This window comes from Colossoma macropomum, unplaced genomic scaffold (assembly GCF_904425465.1).
Source record: "Colossoma macropomum unplaced genomic scaffold, Colossoma_macropomum, whole genome shotgun sequence".
NCBI lineage: Eukaryota > Metazoa > Chordata > Actinopteri > Characiformes > Serrasalmidae > Colossoma > Colossoma macropomum.
The window spans coordinates 4,313,758-4,332,247 of NW_023494794.1; the positions used below are offsets into that span (position 1 = coordinate 4,313,758).

General features: G+C 37.2%; 1 protein-coding gene across 2 annotated transcripts in view; it reads right to left on the minus strand.

Moving 5' to 3' along the window:
* The window catches only part of LOC118814362 (fibrinogen C domain containing 1), a 199,296-nt gene that overhangs the window by 131,029 nt on the left and 49,777 nt on the right, over positions 1-18,490 (minus strand). The window contains exon 2 of one of the 2 annotated variants that reach the window (XM_036579936.1): positions 3,970-4,053. The exons of the other annotated variant lie outside the window; for it this stretch is intronic. Coding sequence (XP_036435829.1) covers positions 3,970-4,053 — 84 coding nt within the window. The remainder of the gene's footprint in view (positions 1-3,969; positions 4,054-18,490) is intronic. 2 annotated transcript variants of the gene reach the window in all.

An 18,490-nucleotide genomic window follows, 5' to 3' on the forward strand; every position in this document is an offset into this window, starting at 1 on the left:
CATGTTGATGGAAAACTACAGTAATGGAATCATGTGTTAATCTTCCAGAAGAAGGACAGTGAGAGAGTGAACTTATGTGGACAAAGAGAGGGATTAAGCCTTCAGTTTAACAGTTTCTGTCACTGTTTTGAGTTTTCTTTTTTCTCATGTCCTACTGCTGTATCCAGCAGACACATTGGACTGAAAGGTATTTTTATTCCCCTCCATTTCTATTGTATTTTACTTGGATTGGAGACTGAAAAACTGTAATGACACTGTAATGACATTGCAATAACAGTATCTCCTTTTCTGTGTCTCGCACACATGTACTTTATTTACTACGCCTTATACATAATGAAATATGAGTTGTCAGCATTGTGTGTATGAGTGTGCTCAGTAGATACCCGAGCAGATGGGGGTGTGTCGGTGGTTGTGAGAAACATTTTTCCCGCTTAAAATATTCATAAGCCTTGGACACTTCAGCTGTTATGAGATACAGTATAAATCAGAGGGGAGTGCCTCCATACAAATAGGAATATGGCCAAAAAACAGAAGATAAAATGTGTGTGTTATGGATGGGCAGCAATTTACACAAAATTAGATATAATTAGATGTAGGACTTAAATAATATGGTAAAATAAATAAATAAATAATATGGTAAAATAGCCCAAATTGTTTTTAGTCTTGGCTTCTCATATTCAATTGTGTCTTAACCCATGAATTTATTATCTAGTTTATCCTTTATTGCTAAGTGGCTCATGGATTGATTTGGCAAAAACTAAAAATAAATAAATAAATAAAAAAAACAAACAGACAAAAACATCAAACTTAACCAATTTTCCACTGACCTCCGATGTAGCTTATCAGCCAAGACATGTTTGGTGCCCAGATTTTATTTCTTTAATTTAGCACTACAGCTAACAAACACTAGAAGTCAACAGTCACTGAAATTGCCTCCTACTTTCAGCTACATGGTGAAGTTTTGTTCATTTGATAGTTTAATAGTTTGAAGTCATACTGTGCCCTAAACCACATCAACTTTACTAAAGAGCTGGATGTGGTTTGAGCAGAATGAGAGAAGTTTTAGGGATTTATGGAAAAGATCTGGGTGATTTTTGACTTCTAGTGTTGCTAGCAAGGTTAGCCCCATAGCTCCAGCACTAAACTAAATGAGCAAAATTTGGAGACCAAAAATGTCTAGGTAGACTGTCTACATCAGGAATGAGAGGAAATTTGTGTAAATCTGATGTTTCCACTGAACCACTTCTCTAAAATACTGAAGAAAGGCTGAAAACTGAGTAAAGTACTAAATACAGAAGTCAAAGTAGGTATTCAGACAACATGTAGTCTTTATTTTTGGAAGATGTACACAGTATTGCAAAACACTCACTTGACACTTCATTATGAATGTCTACCTTCTGTTGATGCACAACTTGTGTTAGCCCTTCATCAATGGTCAGTTTCTTACCACAGAGCCAGTTTTGGCTAGATATTTTTGGGTAATAGTCCACTGCCAACCTAGCACTAACACTGATATGTACAAAAACACTAGCAACACCCCTGTGTCTCATACCAGCACCACACACACTACCACGTCAGTGTCACTGCTGTGTTGAGAACAAACCACCACCCAAACGTCATCTGGTCAGTTGTCCTGTGGTCAGAAATTGAATGGGGAAGAGGAGAGCTGAGAAATTATGCATGAAAATAGGTGTGTTACAGTGTGCAATTGCACACTAATATAGTGATTTATACAGCAGGTGTTTCAAATAAAGTGGCCAGTAAGTAGACTTACAAGGAAGGTGTTTCTCATAAAGTGGCCAGTGAGTGAAAGGACAAGGTAGGTGTTTCTAATAAAGCGGTCAGTGAGTGAAAGGACAAGGTAGGTGTTTCTAATAAAGTGGCCAGTGAGCAGAAGTACAAGGTAGGTGTTTCTCATAAAGTGGTCAGTGAGTGGAAGGACAAGATAGGTGTTCCTAATAAAGTGGCCAGTGAGCAGACTTACAAGGTAATTTTGTCTCAAAGTGACCAGTAAGTGGAAGTACAAGCTAGGTGTTCCCAATAAAATGGCGAGTGAGAGGATATACAAGTTAGGTGATTCCAATAAAGATGGAAACACAGTCCAAAAGTCAAACAAACAAACAAAAGGGTAAGCTAGATTTCTCTAGACCTTTTGGAATTAGAAGCATGTCTGAATGGAGGCATCATTGTTTCATTTAGTTATGAAATATGTTTTATTTTATGCCTAGAACAATGTGTGGATAGCTTGCCTTAATGAAAAATATAGAAATGAAATATAAGCTCTAACACCCCCATGATAGCATAACATTCAAATCTCTTAGCTGATATTGTTTTCCTGAGGCTTCAAATACAGAGAGAGAGAGAGAGAGAGAGAGAGAGAGAGAGAGAGAGAGAGAGATTGAAAGAAAATGAGTCTACCAAACAGCCCCTATGACTCAAGGAGGATATTTCAGTGTAAACAAACAAACCCACTGTAATCATTGCTTTCTTCACTAAACACCTTTTTAGTTTTATCAGTGAGATGGAATTACGCATGGCATAAGTCTGTGTGTGTGTGTGTGTGTGTGTGTGTGAGTGTGAGAGAGAGAGAGAGAGAGAGAGAGAGAGAGAGAGAGAGAGAGAGAGAGAGAAACCTTCACATCTCCTAACCAAATTTTGGAAAATAATATGTACTAATCATTTTCTCTGTCGTTGTAGTGATTCAGAAGCATTGTGAGGCAAGATTTAATCCTTCATTTAGCATTCAGTAAGAGTGTGAGAATGGGTAAGTGAGAGAGAGAGAGCTAAAGAGAGCACAAGAGAGAGAGTTCAAGCTTATACTTCTATAGTTCAGTTGTACTGCAGATGTTTCGGACAAGGACTTAAGCATTTATTGACAAAAGAAACACTAACAGAGTAAATAAAGATAGAAGTCAAGGTAAAAAGTTGTTATGTTGAATTTTAAAAGTAGAATTTTGTTATGTTGTGTTTTAAAAGTAGAATTTTGAAAGTAGAAAAGCAAATCCTTTACAAATAACCACTAACAGACCTAAATATGCAATTTTTCTGCCACGTTTAGTGGACAATTTCTAAATTTTTTTGCTAAGTTTAATATGTTCTGGAGAAAAAAAAAACAAAAAAAAAAAACATAAAATGAGTTTTTCTTTTTTTTTTTTTACAGGTTACAGTTCCAGTTCCAGTTTGTCCCCAGTTTGTTAAATTCAGCAAATAAACAGCAATTGTTCTGCATTAAAATATGGTAAAGTCTGTTCATTTTAACTTAGAAAATCAACGTTTTTTGAAAATGGTCCGATATTTGCGTATGACTGTACAATGTGATTTTATGTCTGCCAGTGTGTTAGCTTAACCATGTCAAGACTTATCAAGAAAATCCAACACAAAGTTAGCATCTAAAGCCTGCTTCAGCTAATCAATCTTGTTTCCTTCTATAACACTGACTTAAAAAAAAAGTACCATTTTTGGAGATTCTTTATTTTGGGCAGTGATGATATGTATGTTAATTTTCACATCATATTGTTTTTACTGGTAGAAAACACACAAGATTATTAGTAAAACATCTTTATGTCTGCCTAGACTTTTTCACTTCTGCATTAGACCTGCTCAATATATCATTTAGTTACTGGTATTGCAATATTGCCCTTATATACTGGTATCACTGAAGGCTGCAATACAAAAGAACCCTCTTACAAAACATTATCTCTAGTACTGTATGCTATGAAAATCCTAACCATTTTCAAACCCTAAAGTTTTTTGAGCAGTTTGATGAATCAAGGCAATCGCATGATCCAAAAAGCGTAATGCATAGCTGTCTTTAATCATGTAATCATGTGATGAAGGCATTTATGATATATAGCATTGCATTTTGCAGTTTCTTTACGTAGCAATATGACCACAATATGGTATTTTGTCTACATTGTGCAGCAAGTGTGCCTGTGAGAAATGTGCGTGTGGACGTGTGTAAGCCCTTACCTTGGGCGGTGTTTGTCTGACTGTGTCTGAGTCTGACCATCGGTGTTTGAGCTGGGAGGAGCTGGGTACACACTCACAGAATGTCTGCATCAAACAAACAAAAACAGTGTTGTTTTTGCTGACCATGTTTGGCGCCAAGTCACAGAAATAAAAATAAAAAGATCGATTTGGGATTCATTATAACTATGCTTCCTTCAACATAATGTGCAATTTGCAAGCAATAAAGTCAAAGTGATTTCACCAGAATGCCATAAAGACCAGTCTACTCTTGTCTGATTTGTGTAATGCAGCCCTATTCTTTTCATTGCAGTTCATCAGATTTCTATGCAAATTACTCTGGCCACATTGAAAATGTGGACGAGTCCGGACTCATTTGCAGACCAATTTTGACGCACCGCAATTGCAATGCACCGCTCAGTTCTGTCAGAGCTCTTTACTGGAATGAACAGGATGCAGCACAGCAAAGTTGCAGTGGACTTGTGGCATTATTGCCAATTCTGTTATGTCAGTTAACAGACGCTGGGTGATGCGGGAGAGGAAGGACCATCCATCCTACCCACCCAAAGAGAGAGAGAGAAGCCAATTATGCTGTCTTGAACTCGAGGCCATGGACGGCTGTGGCATCATTTACAGATCAAGCAAAAGTTCCTACTGGCAGCTCTTTTCCAAAGTTGCACTCGAAAGGCTGACAAACTCATAAATTCAAGTTGTAAACTAGGGCAAGTTCCATGATTCATGCGTTTACAAGTTGTGGTGTATCACCAGAAAGAACAAGATTGAGATGACCAAGCTGGCACAAGCTGTTCATTTTTGGGTATCAACTGGCAACTGGTAAGGACTGGTATACCTGCTGGGAGGAACCAGTGCCAACTTGGGACCAGACTAACTAAGGAGCCAGCACAAACCTGAATCATGTGCTACAATTTTACGAGCACAGCTGGCACAAGTTAATGACTGATTTATTATAACCTGAATGGCGTCACACGCAAATGGCTCATTTGAATTGCGGATGCACATATAAACAGATCCACTCAGGGAATGTGTTGAGCAGCTGGAGACAGAGGAAAACAGATCCATAAAGAAGAAATTTTCTCTAGAAGAGCTAGAAGTTCTGATATAGAGGCAGGTTTTAGCAGTTTGGGAAATCACTGAGAAGAAAATACATGCAGTTAACTGCAAAAGATTTAAACAGTTCAAAAAAGTTATTTTCTTTTTCAAGAAATATTTCTGAAGGGATGTGTAGATGTCAAGATGCCCTTTACTGACAAAAGGAAATATACAAAAAAAAGAACAACAGACTTGGGGCTCCTGAGTGGTGCAACCGTCTAAGTGCTGGCTCTCCTAGCACTGGTGGTATTGTGTGTTTGGGGGAGTCCTAACTAGTGGGTGGAAATGAATATGACTAAATTGGGGAGAAAATAGGGGAGAAAATAAGGGAAATTCATTATAGAAGTACAAAATGTCCCTCAAGAGACAAGACGAATAATGACTGCTCTGGGGGGGTATTTTGCTCACTGGCAGGAGAACAAGCAAAAGTAAAAGCGTGGAGTGAGTGCGTGTGTTTGCGTGATATAACGTTGACCTGTGAATCACCCCTTTACTCTAATTGCTCTTTTCTAGGTGATGTGCATGCTCTTATCCTACACACATGCGGTCAGCTTACACTGCTTCCCTAAGCACATCCGATCAGATCTGCCTCTTTATGTTTCAGCCAATAAAAGCTGAGACATTTCCATTAGCATTAAACCTTAATGGGGTGAGAATCAGATCAAAGAAACATTAAGCTGCTGTTATAGCGCGTGTCTGAGGAAGCTTGTGGAGGCTTGTGTATTAGAGGCAGAGGCAGACTGTTTTCAAGTCACTGTGTGTTTTACTGTGTTCCTTATGTTATCGTGTGTGTGGTATCTATAGAAAAAGACATTGCATGTGCTGGTCATAAACGTCTGCGTGTAAGCAGACTGCTCTGTAAGCTAATTAGAGAAAAGAGGCTTTCAACACATTCTCCATCCCAGGAGGCGCAAAAAAGAAGAAGAAAGATTGATGGAAGGTACAGTATAGAGCACTAGTAACATATGGTGCTGTGCAAAAGTCAGGCATCATCTTTTATTTATTTAATATCAAGTACATGTTGCTCATTTTTCAGTGTCAGAAGAAAAAAAAACGTTTAACACAAAACAACCAAACATAAAACATACATTTTTTCAGTGTTTAGTGTGCCCATCCTTTGCCTTCATTATAGCTTCCATTCTTTCTGAGAGACTAGCTTTGGTTTTTCAAAGAAAGCTGCAGGCGTGTTTTTCCAAAGTTCAGTCTTAGAAGTCGGTTGCATTTTCTGCATCTCACAATCCAAGTAATCCAAACACATTCAGTAATGCCGAGGTCTGGGCTTCAGTGTTCTAGCGCAAAACTTCTTATTTGTCTATTTCTTTTTCTCACCAACGGCTTCTTGACAGACTCATAGTATTGAGTTGTCCTCTCACAGTGGAAGGATGGACAGATGTTTTCAGATCTAAAACTTTGATCAAGTTGGCCTTGATTATCTCGCTCTCTCTAAGATAGAAATTTGACAGGGACAGTTTAGTGGTCTACTAGGTCTTGTGTGGTTGTTAAGAGTCTTAGTTTCTCTACATCTTTTAATAATCAGTTTTGGAAACTCATGTTTTTTTCCCCACACATTTTCCTTTGACTATCCCCTTTCTTACGCAATCTCCTCAAAATATCTCCTGAAATTAATAACTTGTACATAATGGCCATTTTGACTGGAAATTTAATAAATTAAGGGTGATCTTTGACGTTTGCGCAGTTATGTTTGCAGTACTAGTTAAAATAGATAAAATCAGACAATTGTTTGCATTGCAAGTTTTTCATAATCATAAAGACCTCTTAATCCAAGAGCTTATATCTAAAATCTTGAAATGGGTTTTAAAGACAAATGTAGCTGGTCAACGCATATGTATGTATTTATTATTACTGGAGAAATATGTTAATGTTGATATGGCTATTGTTAGAAAAAAAAACAAAAAAAAACTTGTATCACCAAATTGAGAACTTTACAGGAGAAGGAAAAAACATACTCTCACTCTACTTTTAATGTAAGTCAATGGAACCAGACTTTTTTCCAAGTAATTTTGGGTCATTTCTGTTGGTCCATTCATCATGAAATTTACATACAATGTAAAGGACAACGGGTATTTTCAAATTATGTAAAAAAACTGAAAATTGACAAAAATGGAGATGCAAGGTTTTCTTCCGACAACAGCAATATACAAAGCATGTCCTACGGATAACTTTCCATGGGCCAATAAATGTCCAAAAATGGAAATAAGAGGTTTTGTTCCGTCAGCAAAAATAGTTTGCAGCTGTCATCAAGGTCTCAGCATATGTGAAACTTCCTCAAGCAGCATGTTGGAAAAGCAGCATCCCAGGTGGCTCCTTGTTAAGCTGCTTGAAATAATGCCAAGAGTGTACAAATCTGCATCAAGACAACAACAATGTAGTTTGATGAATCTAAAACAGAAGATAGTTTTGATTAACATCCCTTGGTTGCTCCGCCTCTGGAGCTAAACTAAGCATAACAGTGTGAACAGGGAGAGATGTGTAAAAATGCAGGTGGTGCTGTTCACTATCCACACTTCTACGACTCATTAAACACTTTATATGTTGGCATCTTAAAGAAGCTTAAGTTCTTATTACTTCACTGTTGGATGTGCATTTAGAAAAAAGGCTGGTTGAATATGAGAACAAAACAGACTAACGGACAGATGAACGGACAGATAAAGGAATGGATGGGCAAACGATTTGGTTATGTTTGCTAGATTAGCTTTCACTTGGTTGTTCTCTATAGGTTTTTTCTGAATCAAACACAAAGAGGGGGAATCCAGTTTTGTTTAAGCTGTGTGGGGTTGAGACAAACCACATCAGCTTTGTGATTGCTGAGGGTCCTGCTTACATAAGAACCACCCAAGAGTAGCATTGCCAAAGTTTACATAGACAGGTGCAAATTTTGGCCAAATACGTTGGACATATATTAGGCCATAGAAAGTTATCCATAGGACATACTTTCTATATCACTGTTGTCGGAAGAAAACCTTGTATCTCCATTTTTGTCAAATTTCAGTTTTTGACACAATTTGAAAATGCCTGTTGCCCTTTACATTGTCTCTAAATTTCATGATGAATGGACCAAAAGATATGGACCAAAATGACTTGGAAATATGTCTGGTTTCATTGACTTACATTAAAAGTAAAGTAGGTTTTTTCCTTCTCTTGTAAAGTTTTCATTTTGGAGATACAAGGTTTTCTTCCGACAACAGCGATATGTAGATTGCATACACACAAGAGCAAGATTAACCTGCAAATATAGACTTAGGCTCCCAAAATGTTGTCAAATGGCTCTTGGCTTGGGCATAAGATTCTAGTAGAACGTTTAACTGGTACAACCACGTTTACATTATGTGGAGGCTCTTTTAACGTTAATGTTCTTCACACTCAAAATAACAATCCACTGAAATTTTGTAGGGAATCTAAAGTAGTTCTACCATGGCATCACTTCACAGAACCCTTTTTGGCACCTTTATCTTTGAAGTGAGAAGGTGTAATTAAAACTTTTGATTGGTACTGTACCAAGGACAAAACGCAAGAGGACATCCAGAAGTAGTAGCTTCTACATGGATAAAGGCTCTTCTGCACCTTCATATGGCTGTGATCGAACATCAATAGCTGACACACACAGCATAGTTAGATCTGGAGGGTCTTTCAGGATTATTGGCACTCATAGTAAAGTCTATGAAAAGCTCTTTGTTGTTTTTCAGCTTGAACTTATAATGCAAGGACCACGTTCTGAAGGATGTTCTCAGTTCGGTTTAGTGCTGTGCCATCTCATCCAGTATTATAGGAGACTCAGTGCTTTTCTTGATAAGAGATGATGCAAAGTACTAAATGCACAGGTGCCAGAAACTGTAACACATGCTTTATACAGATTTTATGTTTATGTTAATTGCTTTAATGTTGTCTTTGTGCATGAACATTTCATGAGAAATGGGCCAACAGAAATAGACAGGGAGATATTGACCAAAAGACATGGGATCAGATCTCTTCATATTATCCTAAAAGTTAAGAACATTTTTCCATTAAAGTTGAGATTACATGTTGAGCCTTTAATCACATTTTTTCTTTTGTACTGTACTTCAGTACTACAGTACTGTACTAAAATGTTACATTTATCTCAAATTTTCAGTACAAGAGACATTTTTAAATAGTCTTCTGTTCATCCCTACTGGTGGAGGAGGACACTGTAAGATAAGCTAGTCAGGGACCAAAGTGGCTCCTTTGCTGGAAGGTGGGTTGCAAGTGACTGACAGCTCGGGCGGTCATCCATAATTCACAGGATCACAGGCATATGCAAGTAACTAGCGCCAGTTTCATTTTTATTACCACCAGAGGTGAAGCTTTGTTCCTGATAACTGCTAGAAAGGTCATGAAGAGCTCCTTTCAAAAAAGGTACAAAAATGTTTGGGCTCTACATCGCAGAGGTGATACTGACCTTATAACATCAACAAACAGAGGGTCAGGTCGGATAACTTCATCTGGCCAAGTAACCATCATACTATTGTGTTCTGTTCATGTCCTGTTCTTTAGAAAACAAATTAAATGATATCACACTGGCTTGTTCAGTAACTAAGTAGCTTTGTTAACACTAATGAATACCAACTTTAGCTACAGTTTAAGACTAACCAATAGCTACTTGACTAAAAGCTGATATTATTAGACTATTAAATATACTGAAACTGTCAATAGTAAAAAACTGAAAATATTACAAATATTACCACAAACTTCAACCATATTAACTGGGCTAATTTTGCATAAATTTTTCATATTTTGTTCAATTAAAGTTACAAAGTATTTACATGAAACCTATGCCATTTATTGTTATTTTTAGGAGACCCTAGGCTACTCAGGTATATCATTATTTGATATGAAAATTTGTATCATTATCAATTTAGATATTTGATCAAACATTTACATAGCGCCTCCTAAACATTTGCTTGTACAGGCGATCCAAACAGCCGCCAGTTCAAAGTTTAAGAAATGGTTAAACCAGTGTGTCTATGAGCTGAAAATACAATAAATTTAATGGTGGTTCATTACATGGCTTATTACCGTGACAAAATATGATTGGCATCATATTTTTAGGGCGGCCATATTTTTTTTTGTTTTTAGTGGATTTTCTATCTTGGATCCATAAGAAGTGCTAAAACTCTAATAGCCAGCACAGCAGGCCCGAGATAAGTGCTTTTGAAATTATTTATATTATTCAGATTGACTCATTTTCTATCAGCTGTTTATCATAATTATGATTATATATGTGTTTTAGACTCGTATTATGCCTTAGAATTTACCATCATGTTACCCAAAATAATTAGCTAATTACCTCACTCTTATCTAGTTAATACCTAGGACATAAGGGACTGTAAAAGAAAGTGTTACCTATATCTCTGTCTTATTTTGCTGGCCAGTTTGTCAACTTTGTAAACTTGGTACATTAATCCAGAATTCAGTTGATGTGTGAGCTCACAAGTGTGTATATTAGTATATTACAATGGCTTCTAACAGGCTCAGCCAATCATATATCAGAACTGAAACTATCGATATTTTGATGGGTCACATGCTCGATTTTGGGCTGGTCAGTTAATGATTAATTGTTGACTTTATTATTGATCAATAGAATTTGCCGAAAATTTGCATTCATAAATTGTATGGAAGAAACACTACATAGATTTTTTTTTCTGTATACACAGCTCCATAGCCAACATAATGTAAAGCAGAACGACACATGTATTCTGTATCTAGCCCTAGCTATACAAGAATCTGTGAACTGAGATCAAAAAGCAGGAGGACAACCAGAAGCATGCCTTCTGCACTTTTGCAAAGCTATGATCGTAATTCAACACACAGTGGGTCTATAAGGTAGCTAGTCACGCGCCAAAGTGGCTCCTTTGCCAGAAGGTGGATTCCAAGTGACAGACAGGTCTGGTGGTCATCCATAATTCAGAGGATCATGGGCATATATGAGTAACTAGAGTCCTGTTTCATTTTTCTAACTGCCCGAACTGCTGGAGGTGAGGCTTTCTCGCCTGGATGATGACTGCCAAGAAGGCCATGAGGAATCAGGGCACGAAGCAGGTCTCAAGATCTTTGGCCACCACATGTTGGAGGTGACCTTATATCATCAACAAAGAGAGAGTCACAGCTTCTGGGCTTTAAAAAAAAAAACAAACCCTCCACAGTCAACATGGTGCAGGTTGCCCTACTGACTTGGAATCTAGAAGATATTTAGCTTAAAGCGAATAGGTCATTTTTAATACATATCACAATGAATCTTTGTCAATTGAATATGTGTAGCTATACATACCTTGATTGTACTAGAATCTTTTATAATGAAGACATTCTGTTTCAATGTGCCAAGTCACTAGGGGTTCTTATGCTGCTTGCATGGAACTAATAACTAGGCTAAAAGAGAGCAGGCAAAACTGATCCTTTATTGCTATTTAATGTCAAGCTTTGAAACTAAAGCATTTACTGAATGATTCACTGTCAAAACTGCAACATATAAAGTAAAGAATTTGTTACTTGATGGTCTTACATGCTTTAAATGTCCGCATTTGTGGTTAGATCAGCCATTAGTACTATTAAACTCAGTGTAGGAGAATGAATGTGCGGAACCATCACCCATTGAGGTGCTAGCTGAAATTAGACTTATCATTGCTGTTGTAATTTGATGAGCAAAGGTCAAGGTGTCTGTATTAAACATTGTTATATTATAATACATTATTTTATGACAAAACTATAAAACAAATCATGACCTATCTGCAACATCATATTAGGTGACTGAAAGCAATCAACTTTAGCAATCCATAGCTGCTTTGGCAATAATATCCTACTCTAAACAAACCACAATTCTTGGTGGAAGAAAGCATATATAAACAGGATCCAGGAATGCTGCCACCTTCTCTGGTCCTGAGCTCATTTAAAATGGACTGAGGGGAAGTGGAAAAGTGTCCGCGGTCTGACGAATCAACATTTGGATTTGGAAGTAAGATAAACTAGCATTTTTGGCACTGAAAATGAAACTAAAATTGATTTTAAGAACTGGCCTCAAAACTGCATTAGCCAAAGAGATATCATATCATTATGCTATACATAGGCATATACCTACAGGTAAAAAAACATAATACAGCCTAATCTACCTGCAGATTTTTTAAATTGTCATAATATACTTCATCAATATTGTAGTTAACAGTGAGCTTTCTCATGCTAGTTGTAGTATGTTATGAACAAGTAACACAGTACATTAACATTTAACTACCATTAAGTTCTCATTTGATCGCTAATGTGGCCTACAACAAAGCTTCTATCCTAAACTGAGCAGCTACTAGAACTAAACTAAGACACAACAGTTTAGTTAGCAATGTTATGAGTAGCCTGAATACAAAAGTTTGCATTTTACAAGCATAATCTTTAACTGCCCTCAAAAACCTCTCACAATTAAACAATAGTAATGTTCTATATTAATCTATATTATACATGTTGCATATTTGTACATCTCAAGAACTTGAAGTCACTCTGGGCTGCGTAGCATCTTGTATAGAGATAAACATAGCAGGCGGTTAAGTCTATTGCCAAATTACAGCTGTTCTGAGGTCAGCTGAGAACCAATCACCCCACAGGACCATCACAGAGCAGGTATTATTTGAGTGGTTGATCACGCTCAGCACTGCAGTGATTGATGAGGTGGTTGCGTGTTAGTGTGTGCTGCACTGAATCAGAAACAGCAGTGGCTCAAGTTTTTAAAACGCTGTTGGCTGACTATTTTTGGTTAGTGGACTATTCTCAGTCCAGCAGTGACACTGAGGTGTTTAAGAACTGATCCACTCATACCAGCACAACACACACTAACATGCCACCACCACGTCAGTGTCACTGCAGTGCTGAGAATGATCCACCACTCAAAAAATACCTGCTGACCATTGAAGAACAGGGTAAAAGCGGGCTAACAATGCAGACATCAGATGGACTACAGTCAGTAATTGTAGAACTACAAAGTGCACCTATATAGTAAGTGGAGCTGATAAAATGGACAAAGAGCGTAGAAACAAGGAGGTGGCTTTAAATGTTATGGCTGTTTAGTGTATGTGTAACAGAAGAAACATTATAGAAGCAATTTATCCAAAAAATGGTAAACCAAAATCATCATATCTCTTGCTTTAATCTAAAATCCATTCCTTTTTTTACATACAGTATAGCACACAGTGTAGGCTGTCAAAGCCATTAGTTTCTGCCCTGAGGTCACCCCAGACACAGTCACCTAATGAACAGAGCTATTAAGGAAGTGAAGAGAGCTATCTAATGCCATCCAGCTGGTAGAGAATGCTGGGTATGTGCATTTGGGTCACTTAGTAAAAGGTGTTACCATAAATATGAATTACTCTGGAAAGAGAATATAAATTAACGTCTGGACACATCAGAACTGGGCTAACTTTCACAACTTAGATCGAAGACCATTGGTGCAAGCTTAACCTTAATCCCACTGGTGCATTAAATCAAACTAAGAGACAAAAATACAAATACAGCTTCTAAAGATGGGCATAATAAATTAGGGACCATTGTTTAGGTGCTATGAATGGCCATGCACAACCTGACAAGCAATAGAAGTTTAATGTGCAGGTTTGAATAAAAGCAGGACACCCTGAAAAAGGAAAAAAATGAGCTCTGTGGGCCAAATCCTCTCGGGAAAACAGAGCTCCTCGAGTTCCCTTTATGCTATTACTGGATATGCAGCTACACTGAAAAACATTCTGTGATGAAAACAAGAAATCTGGGACTGAATTTCCAGACACAGATTAATGTGAACATTGCAATAAACGTCTTCTTATTAATCAGTACACTGTGTGCTCCCTTAAGAAGACAACAAGACTAGTCACTTTATTAAAAAACGCCTACATACAGTTAAGACAGTGTAGTCCATCTGTTTTAAGTTAGTCATCCTCTAGCCTTTTAGTATTGGTCAGTTTCTGATCCCAAAAAGAAAGAAAACAACTCAATTTTATGGTACAACTTAGATCATGTACAGATTTGTTTCATTGGGTTTAAATTCACTCACTTCCCAAAGAAATAATCTTCATTTACAAAATATTGAGCTGCCATCTATTTGTCATGCCCACAGATTGTGGTCAAAAGTGAACATTTTCATAAAGCCAGTGAGTGTAAGTACAAAGAAGTTTCTAATGTAGTGGCCAGTAAGTGGAAGCACAAGGTAGATGTTTCTATTAAAGTGACCAGTGAGTGGAAGTACTAGGTATATGTTTCTAATAAAGTGGCCAGTGAGTGGAAGCACAAGGTAGATGTTTCTACTAAAGTGACCAGTGAGTGGAAGTACTAGGTATATGTTTCTAATAAAGTGGCCAGTAAGTCAAAGCACAATTTAGATGTTTCTATTAAAATGGCCAGTAAGTGTAGGCACAGTGTAGGTGTTTCTAATAAAATGACCAGTAAGTAGAAGTACAAGGTAGATGTTTCTATTAAAATGACCAGTGAGTGGAAGTACTAGGTATATCTTTCTAATAAAGTGTCCAGTAAGTGGAAGTACAAGGTACATGTTTCTACTAAAGTGACCAGTGAGTGGAAGCACTATTTAGGTGTTTCTATTAAAGTGGCCAGTAAGTGTAGGCACAGGATAGGTGTTTCTAATAATAGTGGCCAGTGAGTGGAAGAACAGGGTAGGTGTTTCTAATAAAGTAGTCAGTAAGTGGAAGCACAAGGTAGGTGTTTTTATTAAAGTGGCCAGTGAGTGGAAGTAAAAGGTGGGTATTTCTAATAAAGTGACCAGTGAGTGGAAATACAAGGTAGGGGTTTGCACTAAAGTAACGTTAAGTGTATATGACAAATAGAAATGGCAGGAAGGAGAGTGTATGGTTGGGCTTCCGTGTATGGAGACATTGATATGGGGGGTCAGAATGAGCAGATCTGGCCATACCACCATCATGGGGTCACTCTGAACTGACAAAGGTTTAAGAAAAGGTAAAATCCTCAATGTGAACAGCTATTCTCTGCACACCAACATTACAACCAATAAGGCCAAATAATGTGTCAATGTTTTAGATTATTTCATATATATCCAGGTTTAAATCCTTAAAAGTCGCTGTTATTGCTGGTGATAACAAAAGCAAGATGAAATTGAGATTATTAATTTTTCGCCAAGATTGATGTCAGAGTTGAAGATGTGTCAAATCAATGTAAATGTTATTCATTACATAAATCAATTCTGCAATTCTATTTAAATAGCATGACAAATCTATAGTAATAACTCTTGACTTCTACACCAATTATTAAAAAAGACCAGGTATTAGAACTATATCTGTTATTAGGAATCCAATGGCAAACGGTTATATCACAGCCAAGAACATAATCACTCATTTTAACCTATTTCTGCAAGCCTCCAGGTGGCCGTTCCACTGGCTGACTGGTAATCAATGTAAGTTTTTAATCAGTGTAACCAGGTCAAATATTTTTCATTCTTATCACATTTATTAGGACACTGTTTGCTCTCTGTTTGTAAAAGATTGTGACTTGGTTGAGCTGCTAGTGAGCAATGAAAAAAAAAAAGATTTACACCTCTTTACAAAGACATATAAAACTGTGTACAACTGCAATCTGCAATTTAAACATAATAAAAACACATTTTGACGTGTCTGCTCACCTATAAATACAAAAAGTTCAGTTCTTTTTGTTTTTGTAAATCATGCACATTTCCATTAAACTACATTCTATCATTTCTGAAGGAAAAAATGCATAATTCAAAATCTGATGGGCTTCCAATACAGCTGAAGACTGCATTTTATGGCTACTTTGAAAAAGGGTTAAACGACAACAAACCTTCAGGATTTACTTGCTAAATAATCTGCCAGGTAACAGTGCTAGACAACATATGCATACAATATATCTTTTTATGCATAGTCTATACATTGCATCTTGCAACTTTTTCTACTGTACTGCATGTCACATCTCATATATATGGTACCTTATTCTGCTGAATTTTATCTACTGCAGCATTGCCCTATTATTCAATAATTTACGGTGTACCACCCCATATGTTGTCTCCGACACTGTATTGTCCCGCACATAATACTACACCTTGCCACACTGTATATTCACAATGCAATGTTACTACTGCCACCTGCATCATTCCCTACTGCCAGTCACCTGTACTGTTTGGTGCCACTTCTTTAGATACTGTTACTTGCTGTGTCACATACTTGTCTAGTATATGTAGGAGCACACAGCCGTAGTTTAAGAATGTCAATGGATTTTTGAATGTCCTGTATTCTGAATGCATATGACAATCTTGAAGCTTTATTCTAATGTGTAAACACCATCTGCCCTCTACATTGTGTACAAAAATCATAGTAAATAGACACAGAAATGATCCAAAATTAATTGGAAAAAAAGAAATTAACTTGCATTATGATGTTTTGTTTTCCTCCTGAAAAGTTACCATTTTGAAGGTACAAACTTTTGATCTGACAGCGGTGATACATGGATAAGGGTTGCTATAATGTAATCTTTATATAATATATAGTGTAATTCTTAGTTGGATTTTATTAGCCTTAAGTACTGAAATGTTATTTGCTCATTTGTTTTCCTTACAGAGATAATAATGCCTAGTAAAGCACTTGGGAGATAAACATCAAGAAGCGTGGTGATAACCGCTCTTGCTTGACAGCAGCCAAGGTTTAGATTCTAACTGAGGGGAAGGCTGGATATTGACAGATTTGTCAAGGAAAGGATGAAACACACAAGCACACACACGTTTGTCTTACAATTCTTGTAAGGACTTACACATATTTCCACTGAATTTGTACTCCTGTAGCCAAATAACATTACACCTACACCTAACCTTGGTCTCCAAAAGGCACTTCTTCTGCTCTTTTAGTGCTCAAACGAGGACTAGTACGTGCTCAAGTGAGGACCAGCAGTCCATACTTGTACAAAATCTCATGCTGTCCTATCATTGCAAGGACATTTGGTCCTCACAAGGGCAGAAAGACAAGGACACATACATGCTCGAATGATGCTGGTCTACTCAGCAGTTCCCCTTTGATGTATGCTATGTTTGTGCTAATATATACAGCATCAGTATTTGCTGTGAATAATGCATGTAATAATGTACAGAGGAATCAATACAATCTGACCATGAAGATGAACCGCTCACATCTGTCTCCCGCAAACATCCACATGTCTCTTTCTCTCTCCGACCTTGGCAGCATTCACAGCCCTCAGTTGTCTCCATGTTGCCCTGAAACCTGAGTATACACTCACCTACATGTCAGTTCCATATAAAGAACTGTATAACAGTCAGAGACCAGCTTTTTCCAGTTTCCAACACTGGACTTTGATTAATGACTAAAAACTATAGAGAAAATGGGACTCCTAACAACCATGCAAGACTTGGTAGACCACCAAAACTGTCACCATTCAATAAACAGAACTGACAGATCAAGAACAAAATCAAGCTCCTCTCTTGCTTCAGATCTGAAAAATCCACAGATGTTTCTGTCCATCGGTCCACTGTGATAGGACAACTCTATGGGTCTGAAAGGATACATAGCTGTCAAGAAGCCATAGGAAAAAAAAAAACAAACATAGAAGATTGTATTTTATATTTTTTCAATAAAAAATTAAAATGGGTATTTAATCATTGAGGTTTCTGTGTAAATCATTAAACGTCTTTTTCTTGATGTCTCAGACATTGGAGGGGCAGTTATGTAGTAGGCCGTGTGAGTCTTTATCTTCATGGTCTTCATGATCTTGCTCTGTTTACCTTGGCAAGTTATAACTCCCAATACAATGTTTTTTAATGGTTTAAAATCACCTTAACCGTGGCTTACTGCTTTTACAAAACAGCAAAAAGAACAGTTAAGTTAGGTAAGTGACCCTTATTAGTCCCACAACAGAGAAATTTCACCTCCGCATTTAACCCATCCGTGCAGTGAAACACCACATACACACTAGTGTATGAGAGTGGTGGGGCAGTTCTATCCACAGCGCGGATATAAAATCTCAAATGTCCGGTTAATAATTACATGTGTTATTAATAATATTCACAAACAAGTCTTTGGACAAGAAATGTAGTTAACAAACAATTTGGAACCTGGAGCCTTAATGCGGAATTCAACTGATGTGTCACGTGAAATACTTCACCCATGTATGCTTTACTGCCAAGTGCTGAATGAAACACACTTCTCAAACTGCTGTAAACTCCAGCCTTCCTACCTAACATCACTGACCAATTTAAACTTTTGAACTGATGGAGCTGATTAGCAACATTTATCTACAAACACTTTTCATTAGCATCAATGTGTTCCTTTGAGTTCATTTAGCAAGAGTAAATGTCATAATTCTGTTAGGCTGTTAAACTGAGTAAAATACCATTCACACGGAGCAGACCTACAGTATGAACAAATGT